The following is a 27,917-nucleotide window of genomic DNA, read 5'->3' on the forward strand; positions in this document are numbered from 1 at the left end:
ATAAAAGGCCTTTAAACCCTATAAACCAGGTTTGCTGCCTTCAGGAAAGAAGCCAGGAGATGTGGTGGGGACCTGACAGCCAACATCACTTGTCCTCTGGGTGGGACGTGAGTGACGTTGGCCAGCTGGCCAATACATTTGGAATTTGTGGGTGTGAGACTGTGAATGGACATCATAGATTTTTCTCTGGGGTTTTATTACGTATAATCACCTTCATCCTGGAGAAGAGACGCTCTGGGGAGACCTTATTGCGGCCTTTCCGGACTTAAAAGGAGCCACTAAGAAAGATGGGGACAGACTTTTGAGCAGGGCCTGTTGTGATAGGACAAGGGGTGATGGTTTTAAACTAAAGGAGGGAGATTCAGGCTGGACATGGGGAAGAAATTGTTGTCCCTGAGGGTGGTGAGAGCCTGGCCCAGGTTGGCCAGAGAGGTGGTGGCTGAACCATCCCTGGAGACATCCCAGGCCAGGCTGGACGGGGTTCTGAGCAACCTGAGCTGGTGAAGATGTCCCTGCTCATGGCAGGGGGGGCACTGGGGGAGCTTTAAGGTCCCTTCAACCCAAACTGTTCTGTGATTCTATTCTACAGTCTCATGCTGACCTTTGTTACACTGATTTACCATAGACTTCTGATGTCTTCTCCTGCCCCTCTGTTGTGTCTCATGTGCACAGTTAACCCTATTCCTCAGCTGCTGCATGTCTTGTCTTTCATATCTGCCCAAGAAACGTCCTCCTCGGGGTGTTGAGCGCTGACTCTCCTCCCCTCATAGTCTTACAGTGACTATTAGAGACATGGATATATCTCACAAATGCAGCAGAAGTTGCAAGTTTTGTGTTTTCATGGTCACACATGAAAGCTCATTTGCCTCTAGTAAGGACTGAATATCAAATATTGTAATTCTACTTTGGTGCAAATAGTTGGACTCATTTCTCAGAAAAACTTCAGAGAGCGCAGTATTTATCCCCGTACAACAGATGGTTTAATGTGCTGGATATTGTTTTTCCTGGCTGTGAACATTTTGAAGTATTTTGTGAACATTTGCCCAGCGTTTTCAATAGTGGGAATGGCCTACTGAAAACTGTTTAGGACTCAAGAGTTCAGCATCCACGACTTCCTTCTTTCCATCTTGTCCTCATCACTCTTCACTTTGTCCTCCACAATGGTCACACGTGGATGAGCGCAGTGAAGACCGTTTGGTCTCTCCTCCATTAATTAGTCCGATCATTATCAGTGCCCATTTATGCCTTTGGCCTTTAAAGTTTTATGTGGTGTTATATAAGCACTTTGGGTTTTAAAACCTTTATTGAGTGGGATTTCATTTATAGCTTTGACACCTTAATTTAGGTTATTGTGTGTGTTGTGAAGCTCTTCTACTCGGTGCAGCTGATGGACACCAAAGAGCAGTTGGGTTACCAGATATAGGTGTCTATGTTAGGATGAACCAAATAAGAACCAAGTGTAGAGTCTTGAATCTGGGCAGGAACAGCCCCAGGTTCCAGGATAAGTTGGGGAATGACCTATTAGAGAGCAGCGTAGGGGAAAGGGAGCTGGGGGTCCTGGGGACAGCAGGGTGACCATGAGCCAGCACTGGGCCCTTGTGGCCAGGAAGCCAATGGGACCTGGGGTGGGTTAGAAGGGGGTGGTCAGTAGGTCAGAGAGGTTCTCCTGCCCCTCTGCTCTGCCCTGGGGAGACCACACCTGGAATCTTGTGTCCAGCTGTGGCCCCTCAGTTCCAGCAGGACAGGGAACTGCTGGAGAGGGTCCAGCGCAGCCACCAAGATGCTGCAGGGAGTGGAGCATCTCCCGTGTGAGGAAAGGCTGAGGGAGCTGGGGCTCTGGAGCTGGACAAGAGGACACTGAGGGGGGACTCATTCCTGGGGATCAATACGGAAAGGGGCAGTGTCAGGAGGATGGAGCCAGGCTCTTCTGGTGACAACCAATGATATGACAAGGGGCAATGGGTGCAAACTGGAACACAGGAGGTTCCACTTAAATAGGAGAAGAAACTTGTTCCTGGTGAGGGTGGCAGAGCCTGGCCCAGGCTGCCCAGGGGGGTTGTGGAGTCTCCTTCTGTGCAGACATTCCAACCCGCCTGGACACCTTCCTGTGTAACCTCATCTGGGTGTTCCTGCTCCATGGGGGGATTGCACTGGATGAGCTTTCCAGGTCCCTTCCAACCCGCGACATTCTGTGATTCTGTGAACTCTCCATGGATGTCAGACTGTGATTTGTTTGGGTGTTTCTCCTGAGTTGAGTTGACAAGGTGACCGGGTTAGTGCAGAGACCGCAGAAGAGGAGAACTGAGAATGGAAGGAGTCTGCAGGACCAACACTGTGCTTGGTCCCTCTCATAGCTGCAGCCTGCTCAGACTCCCTGCCTTTAGAGTAGCTTGTTCTCCTGCCTAAGAACAATATGAGAGGGAAAAAACTTCAAAACAGAGGTCAAAATAACACTGATTTCCCTTCTAGTTTCATTGTGCATCCCATGGTGTGTTCACTTAAAGCTTCTAGATCCACAACATGACTTTTTCCCTTTATTTCACGTTACACCCTTTGTGGTTCTGCTGGTCTTGTGTCCATGGAAGCTGCCACTGTTCTGCAGGGTGTCAGATAGGTTATGCTGGCCAATAATTAGAGTTTTCTAGAACAGACAGAAAAATCAGCACTACATGCCGCAAATAAGGTGGGTTGTTGCTTGTTAAACCTTGGTGCCACCTTTAGCAGAAATATAAGGTCATTTGTCTGCAGATGAGACCTGTTGGTTTGCCCTTGGCTGCAGAGAGTTATTTGGTAAAGACCAACTGTGCAACACGTGCACTCCTGGCTTATGTACTCGTTCCAATTATTTTTGAGGTTTAATGCATTGAGTACTTAAAAATGTGTCCTGTAACTCTCCGGCATATTAAAATTTGCTTTTAAATAGCTTCCAATTCATCAAAATAATTTGGGATGTGTGTCTGGTAATCATTGCAGTGCTTGCTGAAATTATGAAGTGACCTATATATGTTAAAGCATATTACTATTGAGGTCGCTATATATTTTGGCATTTAAAACTGCCATTTTTACTAGCAATTCTGGTGTTGATAAATATCGTAGGCGAGTTTAATAATTGGGCCCTAATATGCCAGATGGATTTTCTTCTTCCCTCATGAGAATGCGTCGTATCAAAGTGCTGATGAAGTTTTTCCAGCAATTTAAAATGAAAGCGTTCTTGTTTGAAGAGTTTTAAGGGCACCTGGAGCGGAGAGAATATTCTTTCTGCTCTGAAAAGGAGCTCAGAGTGCAGAATAAAACCACACAGGGTGTTTAAGTTCAGTTTTTTATTCCAGGGGTGGAATACGCTGTGGTGTAATGAAGGTTTATCACCTAACAATTATGCATGCGTTGAGGCCAACTGAGGGACATTACTTAGAACCATATTGCTCATTTATACTTAAATAAGCTAATAATAATTAAGAATTACTTAATTAAGCCCCAAATATTCAAGAATAGACTGGACAACGCCCTCAGACACACGGTGTGAACTGTGGGGTTGTCATATGCTGGGACAGGAGTTGGACTCGATGATCCTTGTGGGTCCCTTCACGCTCGGGACATTCAATGATTCGAAGCTGTTTATCAAATAGAATATTGTCTGCAAAATCTAATTGTAACTCCTCCCTGTATTGCGACATTTATGCTGCGTATGCATAAACTTTTGTAACTTGTCCAGGCCAATAAAAGCTGCATTGGGTAGAACCTCACCCACATGTGGAGTCATATTCAGATTTCCCTGGGGAGAAAAGCTCTCTAGATGGCTCTTTTTCCTTCTGATCTGGCTTCACATCTGAGTTTTCTGGTTTCCTCTTTTCTTTCTGTTGGAAAAATTGAACTGCTCTTAAACTGCGCTTAAGAAAACTGAAACCCAGCAGCTGATGGTCCAGGTACAGCCACTTCGCCTGGATGTGATATTCCCAGTGCTGCCTATGGACCGTGCTGGGATGTTCCCAGCCCAAGAACATTTCTGTCCCTGTTCCCTTGTATTCAGAGAGGAGAAAGGCCCCAAAAGCATTTTTGGGGATGGGAGGATGTGTAGACTTGAATTAACAGCGGATTTCAGGGATGGAGGAGGCTCTGGGTAGGCTGTTATTTTTGGAGTTGAAAGAAAAAGAAGGTAAAGCAAGTCCTGCAGCAAAGCTTTATCTTCAAAACCACTTGGAAATGGGTGGATATTTGCAGCTATTTCTTTGCACCGCTTCCATATTTACACAGTTGCTTTCCAAGAGAAGGTATGGGAGGAAAAAAACCCCACCTTTAGAGCTACTGAGGTGAAGACAGGTCTTTTTAACTTATTTCAGATGGTTTAGGCTGAGTAAACCCAGCAGATAGATCTTGACTTTGCTCCACCCCGGGGGCTCTTCCAGCAGGTGATGAACTGCAGCCCCACAAACGGGTGCTGCCTTTTATTGCTCCCCAAATGCTGCCAAGGGGAGGTGGTGCAAGGGGGAAAACATATTTCCGTAGTGATTTTATGGCTTTTGTGGGTATTTGCTGCCTCCTTGTGACGGTACGGAGACGTATGGTGCTGTTACTTTGAAATAGAAGGTACTGTGGTGAGCGTTTCAGAAGGAGTTTTTATTAGTCTTTAATTGTTAATTCTGCTTTTCTTCACAAAGTCTTGGCTGTGGTGCCAGAAGTGAGGCAGGAAAGAGAAATCCATGAAGGGCTCAGGCTGTACTGTCTTGTGCAATGTTGCATTTTGGAAAGGGGATTTAATATAAGGATGGAAGTGATCCTCTTAGTTCCCTCTGGCTTTGTCCTCCAAGGCAGTAAATGAATATGTAGGGAGATGCCACGTTCAAATCAACCGAAACTAAGTCCATACCTGACGTTTACAACTGGCTGAGGTCATATTTTTCCTAAAAATGAACCATCCTCATAGGAGTTTAGCGTGTTTTGATGTGTATCTTCAGTGCATGTGTTCCTGGCGCTGTCTGATAGAAATGTGAATGCAACGCAATACGTCCTTGTCGGGGTCACCTCGGGGAGGGTGGACATGCCATTCACTTTACTGGTACAAAGCAGCCTCATCGTTACGCTTGACCTCCCAAAAACTCCTCCTGAAGGTAAAAACTCTCAGAAATGAGCCTTTATAGGAGAGATTGATGGAGCTTCTTCACCCTTTTCCTCTGCCCTTTGGACTTCCATCTCCTCTCCCCAAATAAAGGGATATGGAGCGGGTAGACTCGGATAAACCATGGCAGTACCTGTTGCCCGTAAACCACATTTATTAATCAAATACTTTAACCTGAGATTAAACTTCTCTCTGGAGTCACGACGTGAACACCATTGCCCGGCAGACATGGAGTTTGGTGGCCTGTCCTGGGAAATATTTTAAATATTGTTGATTTTGTATATGAAATTACACGTGGAGACAGGAACAGTTTTCCCCGCTGCCTTGAAGATTTCATTTCCACCCTCCATTTGTACAATGATGTTAAAATGTTACTGAAAGGGAAAGCTGGAGGGATGAAAACATCAATCATCAGTTATGCGTGTTATCTTAGTTACCAAAATAGCAATTAAAGATTGAATGTATGTTAATGGGGGCAGATTGTTTCTTAGTGCAAAAGCCTGTAGTAATCCAGTACCTCTCAAAAAGGAAAAAGAAAATAGCCATTAAAGATGCTTCTAAACCGCTTGTGTTTGCAGAAGAATGGCCAGGCTGCTACAGAGAAATAATGTCAGATTTTAATATTGAGAGAAAATGTGGGGGAAGTGATTTGGAATATGTAACTCTTAAAATGAAAAAGGACAAACAAATCTCTCTGTGATCCTGCTTAACTTTATAATGAAATAGGCACCATAGGAGTCTTTAAAAGCCATACAGGCATTTTAATGCTGAAGTCACACAAGTGCCAGTTTTTCACTATCGTATACTAAGTGATAGTAAAACGTATTTCTGTACGTATCTAAGCTTGAAAATTCAATGACATTGTCTATTGGCTGCCCCTTCCATGTTCAGTGCCCGATCATGTGCAGCTTTCATCATATATAAGGCTATGGATAGTGAGATATATAATCAGGACCAAGCTCCTCTGCTGCATCTCAGGGTTTAGTTCTTGCCATGCATCCTTTTTATTTAATGATAAATATTTCCAAGTCTTTGCACTACTCTCTGCTAAAGAATGTGAAGCTGTAGAGCAGGACTCCCAGTTGCCAAAGTGGTTTTTGAAAGACAAAATGTGCAGTTCCTGGCAGCTCGGACGAGGTAAATGGCATCAAGAGAGGGGACAACATGGAACGGGGGGATGAGGCGCCATCCGTCATCACCACGAGCTGTGGGTTTTTTGTCCACAGTGCGTCTGTGGCTTCACATCCAAGTAGAAGAATTTATCATAGAATCATTTTGACTGGAAGAGACCCTCAGGATCATTGAGTCCAACCATAACCTTACTCTAGCACTAAACTATGTTCCTAAGAACCTCATCTAAAGGAATGGGGAAGAGCAGGTTGCCCTTTAGGATGATGATGGGATAGATTGGAGGCTTGTTGGGCTTTGTAGGCATTAGCAAACCTTATAACCGTTAGGTGTGTTGCCCCAAGCAACCTCTGAAAATTGGTTTCATTAGATTGCCTGGAATTTCCCTATTTGACTGGAAATCTTGTCCCGTTTTTTGTGATGATTTAGGGTGCTAATTGCAGAGAAAAAATGAATGAAATGTCCTGAGACCCAGACAAGGAACCTCCTCTAGGATCCAGCCTTGTGGAGCTCTCCTGCTGTTCTGGGGAAAAGATCAGGAATTGTGTTAAACTGGCAACATGAGACTTCTCCATCAGGGCCAGAAGGTGTGGGAAGGGAAGAGTGGAGAAGGTCCCGAGCTGATTCTGGTCTGGAGGTGGGAAGTGGAGGAGCAAAGGTTCCTGAGAGGCTGGACTGAAGATGCAGATAGAATCATAGAATCACTTTGGTTGCAAAAGATCCTCAAGATAATCGAGTCCAACCATAACCCACCCCTGGCACTGCCCCATGTCCCTGAGAACCTCATGTCCGTCTGTCCAACCCTCCAGGGATGGTGACTCCAGCACTGCCCTGGGCAGCCTGTTCCAATGCCCCACAGCCCTTTGGGGAAGAAATTGTTCCCAGATCCAACCTCAACCTCCCCTGGCGCAACTTGAGGCCGTTTCCTCTGCTCCTGGCGCTTGTTCCTGGGGAGCAGAGCCCGACCCCCCTGGCTCCAAGCTCCTTTCAGGCAGTTGTGGAGGGCGATATCATTGGGGTCATGGATTTTTTATGAGTAGGATGGGAGAGCATAGTGGAAACTACAGTATTGTTTGCAAATAGGAGGTTTAGGGATGTACAAAAAGGATGGATTTCTGCAAGCAGAGCTGAGTTTGCATTTGAAGGCAGAAAATATTGGGTGGTCGTGGTCTTTCTCCTGCCATAGTCTTTCTTGGCTGACTGTGGGTCTTCATTGGGACCCCCAGAATGGCAAGAACCGCTCTGTGCCCAGAGGTGGGGAGAGGGGCACACAGGTTCCCCCTTCAACAGGATCAAAGAAACAGAATCATTTTGGTTGGAAAAGCCCCTTAAGATCATGGAGTCCAACCATAACCCACCCCTGGCACTGCCCCATGTCCTGAGAACCTCATGTCTGTCTGTCCAACCCTCCAGGGATGGTGACTCCACCACTGCCCTGGGAAATAATGCACTTTAGGAAATAAATCATCCATTCTGGTTAATCCTCCTTTAAATGTTCTCTTGAAATATACACCAGAGCAAGGGAAAAGAGGTTTGGAGAAGTTTTCTCTTGCCCATCAGTGCGGTAATTGAGACGTTCACTGGCATTCGGATGCACAAAAGGAGAAATTGTCATCTTAGAAAGCTCGTGAAGCTGCTCATTATTCAGTTTGATAAGATCATAACTGTCAATGAAGTCGGCTTTTCTTAATATAACAGTTTTTTGTTAAATCTGCTTCTTCGCATTTTCCCTAGAAGTTGTTCAATCTATTCATCCTCTTCTTCTCTTTAGATTTAAGAAAAGAAACACAGATTTGGGGAAATCAAGAAATGCCGGTAGTTCTCCAGCAACTTGTTAGAAAGAATCCAACTGCTATACAATTTATTTTATTTCTGTAATTTGAAAAGAAAAAATAATCATTATTTTCCCAAGCTTTTCTTTTTTGGATTATCATCTCGCTTTAAATAACGTCAAAGATAGTCAATAATGGCTCTGACAATATGATTAAATGTTTTGGCCTTACTGTTCTGATTCCATGGTAAAAATCGCTGCGTGTCATCTAAGGAGGTCAAATAGGTAACTTTGGAACAATAGTTTCCTCTGAAAATAATGTACATTGTTCCAGGCATCATGAGCACCGAACTATGCGAAACACTTTGCGCTGCTCCATTATCTTACATCCAAGTACCTCTCCATACCATATGAACTTTTACCCTGCTTTGTTTGATTCGCTCGAGTTTTTCAGTTACGAGCAAGGACAACAAGGTATTTATCGTTCTTTCTTTGTTTCCTTTACAGTTGTTTCCTGTCTTTGCTCCTGGTGGCCGCCGTGGTTTGGAAGATTAAGCAAAGTTGCTGGGCATCGCGACGAAGAGAGGTTGGGATGACGAAACCCATTGCTATCTCTTAAATGCCCTTTTGTATAGTTCTTCCCTCTCGTATTTATTCACATATGCATAGCATTAACCTTCAGTTAAGGATAAGCTCCACTAATCTATAAATGCTTCTGTTGAGGGATTTATAATATTGCGTTTTCGATTGCAGTTTCAGTGACAAATGATGCTATTTTAGTGTCCTGATGCTGCAGTTTCTGTGAAGCACAAAATAATAATAATAGGGTTGAATGTCCTGAGTTCCCAGAACTCGGGTTCTGAACATCACGAATATGAAAACGCCGCAAAGTAGGAAATTCATTACAGGTGTTTTAAAAGGGATGTTTTTGTGCTCAGGCCCAGAACCACATTAGCTCTCACTTTAATCTGTTAAAAGAAAGGCTGATCCCTAGTTTCAAATAAAAAGCTTATCTAAATATTTTAGGGTGTTTTGTTATTTTTGATTTGCTTTTATTTTGGTTTTGTGTGGGGTATTTTGGGGCTGGTTTTGTTGGTTTGATCTTTTGCTTAGTTGGTTTTGTGATTTTTCTTTATTGGGTTTTTTTCGATGTTTTTGCAGTTTTTGTCTTTGTTTTGTTGTTTGTTTGTTTGATTGTTCATTGTTTTTTGGTTTGGTTTTTTTTTCCCCTGGAACACAGTAGCATAAGAAGCCACCCACAGTTTGAAGAGCTATAGAGTACTAATTAAAAAAGCAGTTTCTAGAGCCAGAGCTTCCCCCTCTTCACCTCACCATGAACTGAACCAGCTCCAGAAGCTGTGCTGCCATCAGAGACCTGGACAGGCTGGAGAGCTGGACAGGGAGAAATGTAATGAAATAGAACAAGGGCAAGTGTAGAGTCTTGAATCTGGGCAGGAACAACCTCAGGTTCCAGTGTAAGTTGGTTATCGTGTGTGTTATTGTGTGTGTTGTGAAGCTCTTCTACTCGGTGCAGCTAATGGACACTAAAGTGCAGCTGGGTTACCAGATATAGGTGTCTATGTCAGGATGAACCAAGTAAGAACCAAGTGTGGAGTCTTGAATCTGGGCAGGAACAACCCCAGGTTCCAGTGTAAGTTGGGGAATGACCTATTAGAGAGCAGCGTAGGGGAAAGGGACCTGGGGGTCCTGGGGACAGCAGGGTGACCATGAGCCAGCACTGGGCCCTTGTGGCCAGGAAGCCAATGGGACCTGGGGTGGGTTAGAAGGGGGTGGTCAGTAGGTCAGAGAGGTTCTCCTGCCCCTCTGCTCTGCCCTGGGGAGACCACACCTGGAATCTTGTGTCCAGCTGTGGCCCCTCAGTTCCAGCAGGACAGGGAACTGCTGGAGAGAGTCCAGCGCAGCCACCAAGATGCTGCAGGGAGTGGAGCATCTCCCGTGTGAGGAAAGGCTGAGGGAGCTGGGGCTCTGGAGCTGGACAAGAGGACACTGCGGGGGGACTCATTCCTGGGGATCAATATGGAAAGGGAGAGTGTCAGGAGGATGGAGCCAGGCTCTTCTCAGTGACAACCAATGATAGGACAAGGGGCAATGGGTGCAAACTGGAACACAGGAGGTTCCACTTGAATTTGAGAAGAAACTTGTTCCTGGTGAGGGTGGCAGAGCCTGGCCCAGGCTGCCCAGAGGGGTTGTGGAGTCTCCTTCTCTGCAGACATTCCAACCTGTTAGTAACCGAACCAGTTTTACAAAGTGTTCCTGAAAGGATGAATCAGTTTTGTAAACTGTCACTGAGAGGATGTTCAAGCATATCGTGTTCGAGTACACTCTTATCTTAACAACCTAGCTTTTATATTAGCCTAAATATGCATAGAGTGAGGACACTGCACATGCTCAAAATACTTCCAAGATGTTGCAATCGATGTTGTAATCAATAGTGAGTAACCGTTATGTATCTTAATGAATATATAAATATGTATGTGAATGGACTGTATAAATACTGTGTAACTTAAACTGACCTGCGAAGCCAGCTTTGAGTGCGAACCCCTGGTTTCCCAGCGCTGAAATAAAGCACCGCATATAACTACACCCGTGGTTATGTGTCCTTGAATGCTAACAAACCCGCCTGGACACCTTCCTGTGTAACCTCATCTGGGTGTTCCTGCTCCATGGGGGGATTGCACTGGATGAGCTTTCCAGGTCCCTTCCAACCCCTGACATTCTGGGATTCTGTGATTCCCTAAATTTTGTTGTTTGCAGCATGTAAAAAAATATTGCACTTTTACACCCCCCAAAATATCCTCCTTGTTTATCCCTGGTGCATTTAGTGGGGTTTTTTGTTAACAAACTTTTTTTCTTGCTTCTCACTTGAAACCAATTTAATTTTACACCCTAAGCACTCAGGGTGACAGGACGGCAAACATATCGCTGAGTTACAAGAAGAATGTCTCCTTATTTCCAGTTTTTGAGCATAAATGCTGAAATGTATAGAGAGGTGGGTCCTATGTGGTAAAAGGGAGACAACGACACATTCTTGGGCTTTTCTTGCCCTAAACCCATGGAAAGCAGAGCCCTGTATGATGTACAGATATAGCAGAGTTAGGCTGGACTGCACCTGGGATTATTTTTAGGAGTTTAGTCTTGTGCAATCTGTTCTTTTTGTAAGCAAAATGAGATAAGCCAGGCTTTATTCAAGTGAATCCGCGTGTTCTTTCTATACATAAGTCTCTATACGTTGTCACCAGGTAACTTTCCCTAAGGGATGTGGTGTTTTTTTCCCCATCTTTTGGATTTTTGGGGTGAAATCCTCCCATTCCCATGGATTTTCCTCCCTGCTGGGATGAAGCTCTTGGCAGCTGCAGGCACCCAAGCTTGTCATTATTCTATTCAAGTGTGGTTTATTCACACGGAGTAGCCGATGAAGAGTATTCTGGGGATTAATTTTTACCATGCTGAAGTTCTTTGCAAGTGCCTGTTTCTTGCATATCTTCAAAAAGCCGTATCTGGTTGTACTTTCCAGTGCAGTAGTGGGAATAATATAAATTTATTCAATCTGAGGATCTTTTTTGTTATAATAAAGCAGGATGATGTCTGATAACTCTTCTCCTTTCTGCCTCAGATGTTTTTTGCTCTTACCAGTGAACTCAAATGCATAATATAATGGGTGGTTTTCAAACAGATAACCCTTAGTCTTTGAAATAATTTGTCTTTAAGGTTTTCCGTATTCTCTGAAGGTAGATAAATTTGTACTAAGGCTTATTTTATCCTTCTCGCTTTCTTGGCAAGAAAGCAAACTGGAGTCAGCATAACACTCCCCGTTGGCTCCTGGGGTTAAATGTTATCTAGGAATGTATAAGGAATATAGACTGAGAAGTAAAGACTGAGCTTAAGAGCTCATTTTAGCAGTGGCCTAAATGAGCAACGTCTCTATAAATTAAGTTGCTTTCAGTCTGATGCGTGTTTTAAGGGGCAAAAATAATGGAGTGCTAGCAACATATTGGCGTGTTTTTGTGTAAATTCAGTTTATTTGACAGGCGGTTCTTTTCCTGTCTTTACCTGCTGCTTGTCTTGCTCCTTCTTTCCATCTAGGGACTTGATCTTGTCGTTCATAGATCTCTGCTATTCCGTCCCGCTCTTGTTAGAAATACTTGCAAAACTTGAGGGGAAGTGTTTTAAATATTGGCCATGGCGTTATTAGGTATATAAAGGTATATAAAGTATGTCTCCTGAAACAAAAATCTGCCCCAAAGTTGGTATTATCTGATTCTATAGCTTGTAGGATTTCTACTATACAGACTCTCAATAAATCCTGTCAAGGCTCCCTTTAAACAGTCGTCGTTAAAATAGTGATTAATACAATACTGTTTTAAGTGTACACAAGTTTATCCATCCAATCCAGCCAGCATATTGTAAGCTTTAAATTAATATATGCTGCAGCCCTGGAGGAAGATAATTCTCTGGTTTGGGCTGTATTTTTAGAAATAGTTGAGTTACAGTCGCCCGCTTCCCATGGGCTTTGCTGTAGTAATTCTGCGCTTGTTCTCTAATCTTAACCCAAAAGTAAGTAAAATATAATGCAATCTGCAGGTAATTCCCAGCTATCAATCACTTCTGCTTCCAATATGAGCATCGCGAGTGCCTCACTTCTTATCACAGTGCAAAGTAGGTAGCTGAAGCTTAATCTGAGATACATAGAGGACAGAACAGGACCAGCTGCTCGCACATCACAGAATCCCAGAATGTCAGGGGTTGAACGGCCCTGGAAAGCTCATCCAGTGCAATCCCCCCATGGAGCAGGAACACCCAGATGAGGTTACACAGGAAGGTGTCCAGGCGGGTTGGAATGTCTGCACAGAAGGAGACTCCACAACCTCCCTGGGCAGCCTGGGCCAGGCTCTGCCACCCTCACCCCCAACAAGTTGCTTCTCAAATTTAAGTGGAACCTCCTGTGTTCCAGTTTGCACCCATTACCCCTTGTCCTATCATCGGTTGTCACCGAGAAGAGCCTGGCTCCATCCTCCTGACACTGCCCCTTTCCATATTGATCCCCAGCAATGAGTCCCCCCTCAGTGTCCTCTTGTCCAGCTCCAGAGCCCCAACTCCCTCAGCCTTTCCTCACACGGGAGATGCTCCACTCCCTTCAGCATCTTGGTGGCTGCGCTGGACTCTCTGCAGCAGTTCCCTGTCCTGCTGGAACTGAGGGGCCACAACTGGACACAAGATTCCAGGTGTGGTCTCCCCAGGGCAGAGCAGAGGGGCAGGAGAACCTCTCTGACCTACTGACCACCCCCTTCTAACCCACCCCAGGATGCCATTGGCACGTGTTGGTGCTGATGTTCCTCAGCCTCCTAAAGGCTCTTTCGGGTGTGCAAACAAATGTGGAGTTGTAGGAAAATGACTTTGGAGCGCTGAACACAAGTTGAGGCCTCGCAGAGTATAAAACTTGACCTGAAGTAAAAATGGGAACGATTTGTGTCATATCAGGCAGGGAGGAGATGGGACTGTAAATTGTGTGTTTATTCCCCCTCCAGTGAGCACCAAGTTTAAGTATCTTCAGACATCTTAAAGAGGGAAAATGGAAATAAAAAGACAGCTTTTATAGGAGGCTTAGGATGAGGTGAATGACATTAGGAAATAGGGATAGGAAACCTTTAGATCTTGTCTCTAGAAAATGACACGTTAAATGTATCAAGGTGGTGATAGAGAATAATGCACAAGGTACGAGACTGGCATTAGAAATCCAATATGCCCATCTGCTGTCGTGAATTTTCTGCCCTGTTGTTTTATTTTAGCATCCAGATCCTCTTCTCTTCACCCTCAGTCTGCTGCTTCTCCTCCACATTGAGCCAGAAATAGCTCTTCTTACCATTTCTAGCCAATTAAGCATATTTTATTGATTGGATTGACTCGGTGTAACTATCAACTGGATCACCCTCCGTGTCCCCTTGGGACGCATTGGGAACATCAGCACTAAGTACATGTGGACATCACTAAATTTGGGTATCTAGAGCTCAACCACACCCTCAACATACATAAAACTGTCTATGTTTCACTGTCTTGCTTGCCAAGACTATCCAGGACTGAGCATTTTTACTCCCAACTTATTCAGGATGGGTTTTGTGTATTGATTTACCGCAAGGATTATTCTTTTCCATCCTGACCTCAGTGCTGAAACCTTTTTCCCTCCCAAGTGTATTCAAAATGTAGCAGCCCTTCTTTATTCACTGGCATCCTTGGCTGTAACGGCCCTGAACACCGAATACTTTTTATGCGGAGGGTTTTCAGTGTTCATTTTTACAGCAAAGACTTTCCAAGGGATGTGTGCTGTGGATTATTTATTGCTCTGCCTTCATTTGCTTCCCCTTCCTACTCTCACCTGTTAGCATTTCATTCATCTCATGTGTTTTCTCTCTTAGACTGTGATTTAGGGCATCCTTTGTCAAAGAAAAGGATTTGGGTTTGGAATGTTTTCAAACTAACTGTAGATCAGGATCTTTGTCACTGTCCAGAGGCTCCAGTGGTGCCTTGGAAGGATCTGCTGTTTGCCTTAAAAGGTCAGACGACAAATGTCCCTAAAAAATTATGCCTAAAAAGGGTTGTCGGACATTGGAACAGGCTGCCCAGGCCAGTGGTGGAGTCACCATCCCTGGAGGTGTTTAAATGGCATTTAGACGAGGTTTTTAGCGACGTGGATTAGTCCTAGAATTAGGTTATGGTTGGGCTCAATGATCTTGAGGGTCTCTTCCAACCAAAATGATTCTGTGATTCTGTGAAACTGTTGAATTTGGGCAGTCCCAGGTGCTTGTGAGAAACGGGATGTGCTGATCTTGAAGTTCCTGCCGAGTTCTCCAGGCTCCCAGCAGCTGTTTGGCACGTTGGACCTGCTTGTTCAACAGCACCAACAGTGCTATTCAGTGTCTGTCAGCGAGAAGAAAATATTAAATCAGTGATGGTGTAGTTTGTAGAGGAAACATGAATTGGAGGAGTGAGAAATCATGGCAAGCAGATAACGGAGATCCAGATTTACATGGTCAACACACTCTGTTGGCTCATTAAGGTGAAACTTAAGCCTGTGTATGTATTTTTTTAAATAGGGTCAGTTTACTTCCCCGAAATACCTATCCGCTGGACAATAGACTGAAATGGTGGCTGTGGTGACTTACTAAGCCAACATAAATTCCCAATTCCTAGATTTGTGAGTAGAGTAATAAATTAAGAGTATAATGTTACCATTGTGTGCAACTGGTTACTGGAGCGCTGTGTCCATTGCGATCTCAGCAACGTCTTGAGTGTTGCAGATGGTACAGAAAACACTGTGAGATTAATATGTTGTCTGGAAGATAAGCGAGAGACTAAAGCGTCACAAATTACTCATTTTATCCAAGGAAGAACATATTGAGATTTGATGATGTTGAGTCATTGTCTGCGAAGAGGAATTGTAGAAGATTCATGATGGGATGAGGGTCTTCTAAATGATCAGCCCAAGGCGTAAAACCCAGTATCTGCAACTGGGGGTAAAAAAGGCAACGGCTGTTTTGCTTTTCTCCTCTTTTTAATGGTAAGAGTAGCAATGCCAACAGTTTTTTTTAGAAACATGGTGCTTAGGTCAGAATTTGAATGCTTTTGAAAGGTACATCTGGAATCTTGTGTCCAGCTGTGGCCCCTCAGTTCCAGCAGGACAGGGAACTGCTGGAGAGAGTCCAGCGCAGCCACCAAGATGCTCAAGGGAGTGGAGCATCTCCCTTGTGAGGAAAGGCTGAGGGAGCTGGGGCTCTGGAGCTGGACAAGAGGACACTGAGGGGGGACTCATTCCTGGGGATCAGTATGGAAAGGGGGAGTGTCAGGAGGATGGAGCCAGGCTCTTCTGGTGACAACCAGTGGTAGGACAAGGGGCAATGGGTTCAAACTGGAACACAAAAGGTTCTACTTGAATTTGAGAAGAAACTTGTTCCTGGTGAGGGTGTCAGAGCCTGGCCCAGGCTGCCCAGGGGGGTTGTGGAGTCTCCTTCTCTGCAGACATTCCAACTCCCCTGGACACCTTCCTGTGTAACCTCATCTGGGTGTTCCTGCTCCATGGGGGGATTGCACTGGATGAGCTTTCCAGGTCCCTTCAACCCCTGACATTCTGGGATCCTGTGATCTTTTCTAGGCCAAGCCCGTGGTGCAGTTCGCTGGCTCGTACTATGCAGGAGTCAGATCAAATAATCGTAACTTTTGTTCCGCTACCCCTAAATTTAAAATCTATGAATGGGAACCAACTCATAGTGCCTGTAGGCTTTTTCCAAAATACGAATGCTGCACGCTGTCTGCAGTGATCTATGTGGCTTTGGTCACCAACTGAAGGAAATTATAGCAGAAATAAGAGACGTTCTGAAGAGGAAAAACATCCCAAAATATTAATGTTGACAAGAGATTCTGGCTCGAGGGGAAATTGATGGTCCGATTTTGTTTGAACATGCTCCTGTCACTTCTGTGCCTAATTGAGCTTGTCTCTGGTTGAAGTTGCAGATGGCCAGTTACAGCCGACTGTTTGTAGCTTTAATATCTCTGCATAGGACACCAAAATATCAGGTTGGCAATCACATACACAACGTTGGAATCCAACTGGGTTCTTCTCACATAGTCTTTAGTGGTTCTAGAGTCATAGAATCATTTCAGTTGGAAAAGAGCCCCAGGATCATCGAGTCCAACCATTACCTGTCTCTGGCACTAAACCATGGCCCTGAGAACCTCGTCTAAACGCCTTTTAAACCCCTCCAGGGACAGTGACTCCAGCACTGCCCTGGGCAGCCTGTTCCAATGCCCTACAGCCCTTTGGGGAAGAAATTGATCCCCAGATCCAACCTCAACCTCCCCTGGCGCAACTTGAGGCTGTTTCCTCTGGTCCTTTCTCTTGCTACTTGGAAGAAGAGACCAACAACCTCCTTTGTTTGTGTTGCCGCTAGAGAATTAACTTGCTTTTAGTATAACCCAAAAAAAGACCGGTTGGCCGGTATTTGAGATGATGAAGCTAGACTTACCAAGTCTGGCTCTAGGGGAGTTCAGCCTTGTTTAAAAAAAACCCACAACTGAAGGTGTTGTCATACAAACTCCTGGGTCTCTCTGCAATGATAGGAATTGGTGGCACAGGTATCTAATGTAGCCATTTGGAAAAATCAGGGAGAGAAACAGCATTGTGTAATTCCACCAGAAGACCGAAGTCCATCAAAGGTGCGCTCTGCCATTGTGTAATTATCCAGTACTGGTGTATATTTTAGTCCGCGTGGGTTATATACTTCTGGTCTTTTAAAAAGAAATGATATCTTATTCTTCTTATTAAAGGTCAGGTTTTCTGTGCCCTCCTACTGGGCATGATTATGATGAATAACTTGCTTATCTTAATCAGCCCTGAATTAAATATCTTCTGTCGTTTCAGCATGAGGCAACTTCCCAGCAGCTTTGCTTTCTGGTTTATTATAGTTTTGAAGTGTGGAAATGCCTGTTGAGAAGCATTTGAACATTAATTCTCTCCTCTTCTCTCTTTCAACAAAGCCTGCAAAGTCAGTTACAAAACTAATTAGCTAACATTAATATGTGCACTGCTCTAGGGGCTTAAAAACTTAATTTTCAGTGATGATGGAGGTGTCAGAGGAAATTGTTTGTTTGTCGACTTACATGGTAGTTAATGTAATTGTATCTAAATGCTTTAAATCACTTATTTCTGAGACAATGTGGCCCATCTTCGTGCAGTGTTTCTATCTTGTACGTTTATTTCTTTGCTGACGCCCCTTTTTGTTTTGTAGGCAGCTCCATTGATTCCTCCCTTTCCCCACAAGGTCACCAAGTAACTATAATGTGAAGCAAAGGTTCCCACACCAGGATATATATGTTACTTCAAAGTAATCCATAGCGATGTCTGACTACCCCTCATTGGTGGCCATGTAGACATGCAGCTCCATCTAGCTGCCGTTGCCACTGCCACCAGAAGGGACAACTCCTCCAAAGGAGGTTGGAAGAGACCCTCAACATCATCGAGTCCAACTGTTCCCCCACCCCTGGCACAGCCCCATGTCCTGAGAACCTCATGTCCGTCTGTCCAGCCCTCCAGGGATGGTGACTCCAGCACTGCCCTGGGCAGCCTGTTCCAATACCCAACAACCCTTTCCTAGTAACTTTTTCCTAATATCCAATCTAAACGTCATTACAGGAGAGCTCTAAGACAAGTTCTCTAAGCAAGGTTTTCTAGGTTAGTCACGCAGCGGTACCTGGAAATAAGTAGTTGATGGTTTATGTGCAGGCACAAAAGGGATGAGCTACCATCTGAATTCAAATGAAGCCCTTAGAGCAATCCAGGATGTGCAGGAATAAGCTCCAAATGCCTGTCTCCCAGTGCAACCACTCTACCCAGTATGTTTTAGAAGAACAAGAGTGCTCTCTGTACTCTGGCCCCAACAAAATTGCCGTGACTTCAGTCAGTAAGTGGTCAAGTATGAGCTGATAAGCTGCGCTGGGAGAGTTTTACCCTTTGCTCAGTACCTTTAGGTGTTTGATTGGATTGTGTGTTCCATACATTGTGCAGAGCCTTGGAGGGAACATATAAGGGGACTGGCACACTTGAATAACTTTGCAGAACTGATACTAGACATGAGGAAGAAATTGTTGTCCCTGAGGGTGGTGAGAGCCTGGCCCAGGTTGGCCAGAGAGGTGGTGGATGAACCATCCCTGGAGACATCCCAGGCCAGGCTGGACGGGGCTCTGAGCAACCTGAGCTGGTGAAGATGTCCCTATCATGGCAGGGAGGGCACTGGGGGAGCTGGGGAGGGCCCTTCAACCCAAACTGTTCTGTGATTCTATGATTCCATTTAAAAGATTGATCAGGAAGGATACAACTTTGTTCTGCTTCCTTATCACCCCCTGTTTAACTTGGGTTTGGGGGGATGGACAGCAACTGGATTTGGAGAACACCACCTTTACAGTTTGTGTGGTGGAGCTCCGCGCTTAGGATCGATACAGGAAAATCCCAAATATTCTGTTCTGCCCCAATTTTTTTTTTTTCTAAACATCTTAACAAGAGTACAAATTGGTTTGTTTCATTATCTTTATCTCTTTTCTCTTACCATGTCACTGGAGTTGTTACTTTCTTCAGATTCACTGTTGGTTGGATTTTGGCCCATTGAACCAGTTTATCTTTGCAATACAGACAGGGAAATGGTTCCATACACGCTGCTGATTTCAGAGTATCCTGGTATTGAAAGCCAGCTGTGGACAGCATGGAGAACGCAGCACAGCTGCTGATTTTCCTTGTTCTTTGCAGAATGGAGCTTGATATTTTCCACGTTGATACAGAAATACAAACCCAGTTCAGCAGGAGGCTGATTGTAGCCTTAGCTTGGGAGCCCCATCCCAAATTCATTGCAACCTCCAAGGTTGCAGTCTGAATCCTCAATGGATGGTCTTTAATTGTACTTGTCTCATCAAAACTTTGCTCTGTTGAAGTATTTTCAGCAAAACTTCCTCCAAAACCAAAATGTTAGGGGATTGGTCTCCCAGGCATCAGCAATAGGACAAGGGGCCATGGGCTTCAACTCTGCCAGGGGAAATTGAGGCTGGAGATGAGAAAGCAATTCTGTGCAGAGAGAGTGGTCAGGCATTGGAATGGCTGCCCAGGGAGGTGCTGGACTCACCGGCCCTGGAGGTTTTGAAACTGAGATTGGCCATGGCACTTAGTGCCATGATCTAGTCAATGGGCTGGAGTTGGACCAAGGGTTGGACTGGATGATCTCTTAGGTCTTTTCCAGCCCAGTCGATTCTTGTGTGATTCTGTTATCTCCTCTGCATGCCCACAGTAGCTATGCATCTAAAACCAAGTTATAGATCCAGAAGGATCTGAATTTTGAAGAGTTAGATCTACAAATTCCTGGGGGGTTGGGAACAAAAAGAAAACCTGTTGATAAGACTGTTGCTCTTTTCTAGCTCCTGTTTTCAAAGTTCACCTCCTTAGACTGGTATAATGGTACCTGCTGATACCCTGCCTCAATATGACCCGTCTGCTGGAAATATTCATTAATATATTCATTAATGTATTAATATTCATAACTTTACTCCCTTTCCTGCTTGCTTTGCTTTTACTCTACCTTAAAATGGAACTTCATCCATGCCCATTGTTAGCTTAGCACACCCATATTTTTTTCATCCCTGTTTCTTCTTCTCATCTCCATTGAAAATTGAGATGAAATACTAATGTAAGAACTTGAGTTTGTTACAGGTTCTGGTGTTGCTTAGATTTTTCTAAAGCCATTCTTTATAAGGAGCAAATAAAAGCCCAAACTCTTGGCTTTCTTCTGGAAAAAATTGGCTGGGAATATCAGAGCCCCATCCCAAAAAAGTACCATAGCCCTGTGCTCGTAAAGGAGATCGTGCAGGGGGCAATTGCTGAGATGGATGGTGGCGGGATGGTTATACAGAGACCGGTGACTGCTTTATTATAGTGAATAAAATGTTCAGGCTTTTCTTGTCAGAAAACACAGCATAGGTTATATTAGTCAATTAACCCGGTAACCTGAAAAGCTGTTTTTCTTCTGCACGAGAGCCCGTGCTCCTGCACCAAAAGCTTCTCCTGAATTCCTCTGGCGGTTTTTCTCCCGTCAGTTACACACTATTCACTTTGGCTTATCCATTACTCAACAGACGCGAATTTAAAGAATGAAAACCCTGCATTTCTGCAGATTTTGCTCCTGGATCAGCACCTCTAGTCCTGGGTACTACGCGCTGAACTCTCTCATCCTTCCTCCTGGTTTTCTCCTCCACCATCTATTTATTGAATTTGTTGGTTTTCAGGTTTTCTTAGTGGCTGGTTGCACCAAAACCTTCAGATATTGTTTCAGAGAATCACAGGATTACAGAATGTCAGGGGTTGGAAGGGACCTGGAAAGCTCACCCAGTGCAATCCCCCCATGGAGCAGGAACACCCAGATGAGGTTACACAGGAAGGTGTCCAGGCGGGTTGGAATGTCTGCACAGAAGGAGACTCCACAACCCCCCTGGGCAGCCTGGGCCAGGCTCTGACACCCTCACCAGGAACAAGTTTCTTCTCATATCTAAGTGGAACCTCCTGTGTTCCAGTTTGAACCCATTGCCCCTTGTCCTACCATTGGTTGTCACCAAGAAGAGCCTGGCTCCATCCTCCTGACACTCACCCTTTATATATTGATAACCATGAATGAGTTCACCCCTCAGTCTCCTCTTCTTTCAACACTTCCCATTCTGCAATTGATTTAACTTGTGCTTTTTTTTTGGAAGGAGTTTTTCTATTGATAGAGGAAGAAAAAAGAAAATCAATGCAAATGCAACTTGTGCAAGTTCTCGCACTTTGTGGTTACTTAAATATTAAAGGCCACTGGTGCGTTCCAGCACACACTTTTTGATGTGTTTTCATTGTAAGCCTGTCAAACGTTTTGCCTTTAATAATCCTCTTCAGACCTAAGTGATTGAATGTTTTCCCAGGTTGTCCTATTAATTGTGTGATCTAGAAACCAAAGGTTTGCTCGAAAGAACATTGAGGTTCATTATTTTAAATCTCAGAAAGCCAATCATTAGGAAGGAGGCTAAGCCAGGTTCTGCAGGATCTTGATGTTAATTGCTGCTGATTTCTAATGACACGCTCGGCGTCTTGGCTGGGGAAATGCCACAATTTCTCCCTTACAACATAACAAAATCTTTTAATTAAAAATTTTGACATGCTGAACGGATATCGACGGCTACATCCATGCACAGGTTAAACATGCGCAGTGTGTGCCTGCGGGGAAAGAGCGACATTCTGCTTATAGAACAATTATTTCTCAGATTTATTCTTAATTTGGGGAAGGGGAATTGGTTTTGTGACCTGACTCGTGCTACAGCAGCAACTGGTGTTGAGAAAGGGATGTTCTTTAGGTATTTGCTGCTTTGGTTGGAGTTTGGACCTTTGGCTTTACCCGTTTTGACTGAGAATCCACTGACTTGGGGACAACCCCAAAAACATTGGGAACAACCCAACCCCTAAAATTATGGCTTTTCTTGGCCAGTTCAGCAAATAAAGGCAATAATGATGCTGTCGACATCACTTTTCCCATCACTTTTGTCGTAGTAAATCTCTGCGGCGCTCAAGCTTTTATTTCTCGAAGCTACTATTTGACTTCAATAGGAGCCGTGTTGCCAAATTGCACATTTTCTTGAGCGAACGAAACTTCTTTAAAGAGCTAATCGCTTTTAGTTCGTGAGGCTCTTGGACGTCTTCATCAGGACAGCTTGTTCTTTGATTTTATAGCCATTAAACAAAGCGCTTTACGATAGCTGAAGGGGACAATTGCGGGAACAACAACCCGGCAATCTGTTTCACACTTGCTTTAGTCTGCAATCTGCTGGTGTGCTTTAAATATTCGAGAACTCTTCGCCTTCTTTTACCCGCGTACGAGTTACACCCAAGTTCGCTTGCAAACGCTTGTACAGCTCCGCTTGTGTGAATTTGTTGGGGTTTTTTAATTGGTGACAGTATCTACAATCTGCTTCAAAATGCTTTTTGTTTCCTTTTATTTTTCTATTTCAGAAATTAAGGAAAACTTTGTCACTTGCCTTTTATGGCAGTGAATATATATATATATATATATATATATATATATATATATATTTAATTGGAGTGAGAACCACACATTTATATAGCTCCGAAGCTTAGTTGCATCACCCATCATGCCTCCTGCCACCCTATGGGAATCCCAAGCTTACCGAGACATTCCAGTTTTCTACACAAAAACCCCCAAAACTAAAAGGTTTATGAGTTCAAAAAACCTTTTAATTAATTAGTTTTGTTGCACACTGAATAGCAACATCTTCCTTTTGCTTGTGTGCTGTGTCCTCTTGTCTTCTGCTGGATGTGGACAGTATATTTGCCTGGGTTATTTGGGGCATGATGTGTGTTGTGGTGTTTTCTTTAGTGCTTTTTGAGTGCTGGAAATAATCAGTTAGGGCTTAGATTGGCCGGAATTAGCGGGGAAATGCAAGTGGTGATGGTGGGAAGTACAGAGGGCATTTGATAGCGGCTCAATCTTCCTTAAAAATAGAATATAACCAGTATTGCTGCAGTTAAGCAGTGATGCTAAATGTGTAAAGCTGCCTACAACAAGTGATTTTAGGCAGCTGCTGCAGTTAAAGGTCAAACTGCTGGGTTTTTATTAATACATGTTCTACATGCCTATTCCCATTGCTTCTGGGAACTGGAGTTACGACTTCTGCATCCACTTACCCTGTTTCCCCAAAAATAAGCCCTACCCCCAAAATAAATCCTACCCCAAAAATAAGCCCTACCCCCAAAATAAGCCCTACCCCAAAAATAAGCCCTAGTGTGATTTTTCAGCCTTTATGGGGATGCTCGAAATATAAGCCCTACTCCAAAAATAAGCCCTAGAAACACTTCATTAACAAGTCAATTTAAATAGTGTCCAGGCAGCTATACAGGTTAAAAAAGTAAAATTAATGGGGAATAGAATGCAGCAGGACAGATGTGACAGAATGTGATGACATGACTATATTTGAATAAATGTTGATATTTTTATCATTAGTATTAGTATTAGTAGTATCATTAGTATTAGTATTAGTATTAAAGAATAAATGTAGACTGTTGTTCATGGAAAAATAAGACAGCCCCTGAAATTAGGCCCTAATGCATCTTGTTTCCAGCCCAGCCACATAAGGTGTATTTGTTTGTTTGTTTAAAAAAAAAGGGAGCTGCATCAAAATGCTTCAAAGTGCTTAAGAGTACAATAAAAAGATGTCTTGTGTCTTGACAGCTTGCAGAGATTTGCCCAGTAAAAGGGTTTTCTCTTTTAATAAAACATATTGCAACGAGGACATGATACATTTCCCGCATTCAGCAAGGAAACAAGCAATAAAAAAGGAGATTATTCAATGGGCGCCTGACAGCGTTTTGCTGGTGGTGTTATAAAAAATACCAAATTCTTCCTTGCAGTAGTTACATAGGGCTGCTGATTTAATTTTAAAGTGTTTCCCACAAATCCTATGGAGTCCGGTTCAAACAGGTGATGACAAACAGCTTAAAAAGTAAATAAGTGCTTTAGGGAAGCTTAAGAAGATGCATTTTCCCTCACAAACATCACAGGTTAAGGCCATGTGTGTAGCTTTACTTGCAATAACACATAAACTTGGAGTAATGTGAATATTTACAATGATCTGTCTGTACCCTTAAGCCCTTTACAACAAGAGGTTCTTTTCTATATTCATTGATAGCCCTTTGTATTGGGTAAAACCTCTCTGATACATGGGGGTTTTTTTCATCTTTGTGTTGGAACAATATGATAATAATATTTTTCTGTTTATTAAATTAGCAACTACTCCGCGAGATGCAACAGATGGCAAGTCGCCCCTTCGCCTCCATCAACGTTGCCTTAGAAACAGATGAAGAACCGCCAGATCTCATCGGGGGAAGCATAAAGGTGAGAGCTGCTGCTTTAGGATGGGCCTTCACAATTAATCACGGTTCCTTGTTTTAAACTCACGGTCAATGGGCAGAGTCCAGTTAAGTCTGTATCCAGTGCAGTGCCTCAGGGGCAGTGCTGGGGCCGGGATTATTCAATATATTCATTAATGACTTGGATGAGGGAACAGAGTGACTGTCAGCAAGTTTGCTGGTGACACCAAGCTGGGAGGAGTGGTGACACTGGAAGCTGTGCTGCCATCAGAGACCTGGACAGGCTGGAGAGCTGGGCGGGGAGAAATTTAATGAAATAGAACAAGGGCAAGTGTAGAGTCTTGAATCTGGGCAGGAACAACCCCAGGTTCCAGTGTAAGTTGGGAATGACCTATTAGAGAGCAGTGTAGGGAAAGGGACCTGGGGGTCCTGGGGACAGCAGGGTGACCATGAGCCAGCACTGGGCCCTTGTGGCCAGGAAGCCAATGGGACCTGGGGTGGGTTAGAAGGGGGTGGTCAGTAGGTCAGAGAGGTTCTCCTGCCCCTCTGCTCTGCCCTGGGGAGACCACACCTGGAATCTTGTGTCCAGCTGTGGCCCCTCAGTTCCAGCAGGACAGGGAACTGCTGGAGAGAGTCCAGCGCAGCCACCAAGATGCTGCAGGGAGTGGAGCATCTCCCGTGTGAGGAAAGGCTGAGGGAGCTGGGGCTCTGGAGCTGGACAAGAGGACACTGAGGGAGGACCTCATTCCTGGGGATCAATATGGAAAGGGTGAGTGTCAGGAGGATGGAGCCAGGCTCTTCTCAGTGAGAACCAATGACAGCACAAGGGGCAATGAGTTCAAACTGGAACACAAAAGGTTCCACTTAAATCTGAGAAGAAACGCCTTCCTGGTGAGGGTGTCAGAGCCTGGCCCAGGCTGCCCAGGGAGGTTGTGGAGTCTCCTTCTGTGCAGACATTCCAACCCGCCTGGACACCTTCCTGTGTAACCTCATCTGGGTGTTCCTGCTCCATGGGGGGATTGCACTGGGTGAGCTTTCCAGGGCCCTTCAACCCCTGACATTCTGGGATTTTGTGATATACCTACAAGGAACTCTGAGTCCCTTCAGGTTTGCGTTTGGGCTGGTTTAGATAAAAGTTATACTGTTAGTAGGATATGAAATTTTTGTATTTGCCCTGTTAGTTTTTATGGCTTGTAATAGAGAAGAATGGAGCTTTTCACAGTAGAACATTTGGCTAGAAATAGCTAGAGGTGCTGCAAATAGAAACCATTTTCCTGTGATATTGCAAAGCAAACGGGAATATAATCATATCTGTGAGCTGTAAAAGTATTAACCTATTTCTGATTATAAATATATGTTCAAATAAGTCTTGTGATGTGCAAATAGGAGTGTGGAGGAATCATTGTCTTAGAGCAGGCTGGATACTCTCAGACAGGACATGTTGTATTTTTAGGAGAAGGATGATTGAAAGGAGACCAATGAATCAAAATATCTTCATAATGTGACACTTTGACTGGTGGGCTTGTATACAAAAAGAAAAAATTAAGAACCTGAGAGCAATGATTATTTTTATTTTGCGTTTGAGATAGCTGTTTATTTTATTTAGACTTCAGTTTTTTTGAAGTCTTCCTCCTTAGTCCAGGCACAAAGTTTCTCACCTTCTATTTCTGTGACAAGAAAGCAGGTTATGCTCTTCTATTACAAAAAGTGTGTATTTTAATAATTGTAACACACAGGAAGACAATCCAACTCCAGAACTTCTGTATGGTAAGGAACAATATTTCAATCTTGGCCTTAGTATCAGGGAGTACTATAATTAAGGCTACCTGTATAGCTTTACTCTTATTTATGTATGAGTATCATCTTTCATGGCAAGTTGTAACACTTTTTCCACTTGATTAGTGTCTAGGAGCAGGTTTTGGGTGGACAATATGCAGAGCGAGCTTTTCAATATATTGTCTTAGTTTCATTATTCGTTCTGGTTATTTACCATGTTCCATCCACAGCTGGAATGATTCTGGTGATCACCCCGTGTTTGAGTCCTTCATGAACTAATCGTTACCTTTCTCCGAAGTCAGGGATTATTGTCCCTATTTTGCAGCAATGAGCCTTGGAGTATAGTGATAATAAAGTGAAATTTCTGAAGGCATTCTGTAATTTGGAGTAATTGAGCTGATCGGTGTCTGGGACCTCTCCATGGAGGCTCTGAGTGCTTCTGCTCCCCATTGACTTCAGATCATTCCATTTTTCTGAGTTTTTACCATTTCAATAGTTGTGTGATGAGGATGGTGGGCACTGGAAGTCATTCATCACTTATAGCTCACCAAGACCTTAAAATACATGCTTGCAAATTTGGATTGTCACTCAAGAAATTAGAATGAGCCTTTTGGTTCCATTGCTTCATGGAAGAAGCTGTGGGGTGGGTCTGGATGCTCCCATCGGGCTTGGGGTGGATTTGTGTGGTTGCTGATGGGTTTGAGTTGCAGTTTGTCTGTCCGGGGACCAATTCCCTTCCCCTCTTTCTGTTTTCTGTAAAAGAGTTGACAAAAAGCTGTAAGATCAACCCAGAACAAAGCTGTCCCACACTTTTTGATCTCTCTTGCAAACTACAGAGAAGATGGTAAACTTGGGATCTCTTATGTTCCGATTAGTGTTTTATTTCTCCTCTTATTCAGCTGGCAGCGCCTTTTCCTTTTTCATTTGGGCTTTGTTGTTCGCGTTCTCCTTCATACCCCTCTTCTTTTTGTTTTCTTCTCGCTTTCTTCTTTGATTATAGGACTGTTGAACTCTTCTCCTTTGAAGTGCTTCCATAGGCAGCACCACGGGCCAGGGTTTCATCTTTCACTCACAGATAAGCGTCTTTGCTTTCCCAAATCTCCCATGACCTTCCACATCTCGCTTTTTTGACCTCCTCGGGTTACTCAAGAATGGATGGAAAAGCCGATTTTAAGCATAATAAGACTGTGGACAAACGTCCTTTTTCAGACCCAGAACTTACCAACTGCTGATTACCCTCAGTGCTGATAACTTGTACAGATGTTTCTTGATCATAAATGAGTCTGTCTGATTCAGGCAAATGGTGCAAATAGTGTTCAATAACCTGGAGCCAAGTAGAGAACGTGGACGTGGATGGTTGTGCGAGCAGGTAGCTTCATCTGCTGGACCATCTGCAAAACGAGGATGCTTTTCCATGACAAGGAGAGTTGCTACATTTTTTAGGGTGATTTATGCAATTTTTTTATCATCTTGGAGAATTTGGACAGGGGATAAAGTACATGTAGAAGACTGGAGCGTTTCAGCAAGTTGAAATCGTGCATAGAGGAGGGGAAGGCTCAGGAAACCTGTGGGTTGTGAGCAACGTGGGGAATGACCCTTCTGAAATCATCTGGCCTGTTGGCATATAAATAATACAAATAAATTAATAAATTTAATAATACATTAAATAGAAGTGG

The 27,917-nt window shown here is 43.9% G+C and overlaps 1 protein-coding gene across 1 annotated transcript in view; it reads left to right on the forward strand.

The window, feature by feature from the left end:
• ATRN (attractin) overlaps nt 1-27,917 on the forward strand; it is a gene marked incomplete at its 5' end in the record, with an annotated part of 175,113 nt that overhangs the window by 132,177 nt on the left and 15,019 nt on the right. Inside the window, 2 exons of the mRNA XM_080343966.1 lie at nt 8,520-8,598; nt 24,383-24,490. Of these exons, the coding sequence (XP_080200092.1) occupies nt 8,520-8,598; nt 24,383-24,490 (187 nt within the window). The remainder of the gene's footprint in view (nt 1-8,519; nt 8,599-24,382; nt 24,491-27,917) is intronic.

This window comes from Nesoenas mayeri (assembly GCF_963082525.1).
Source record: "Nesoenas mayeri genome assembly, chromosome: 4".
In the NCBI taxonomy this organism is placed as follows: domain Eukaryota; kingdom Metazoa; phylum Chordata; class Aves; order Columbiformes; family Columbidae; genus Nesoenas; species Nesoenas mayeri.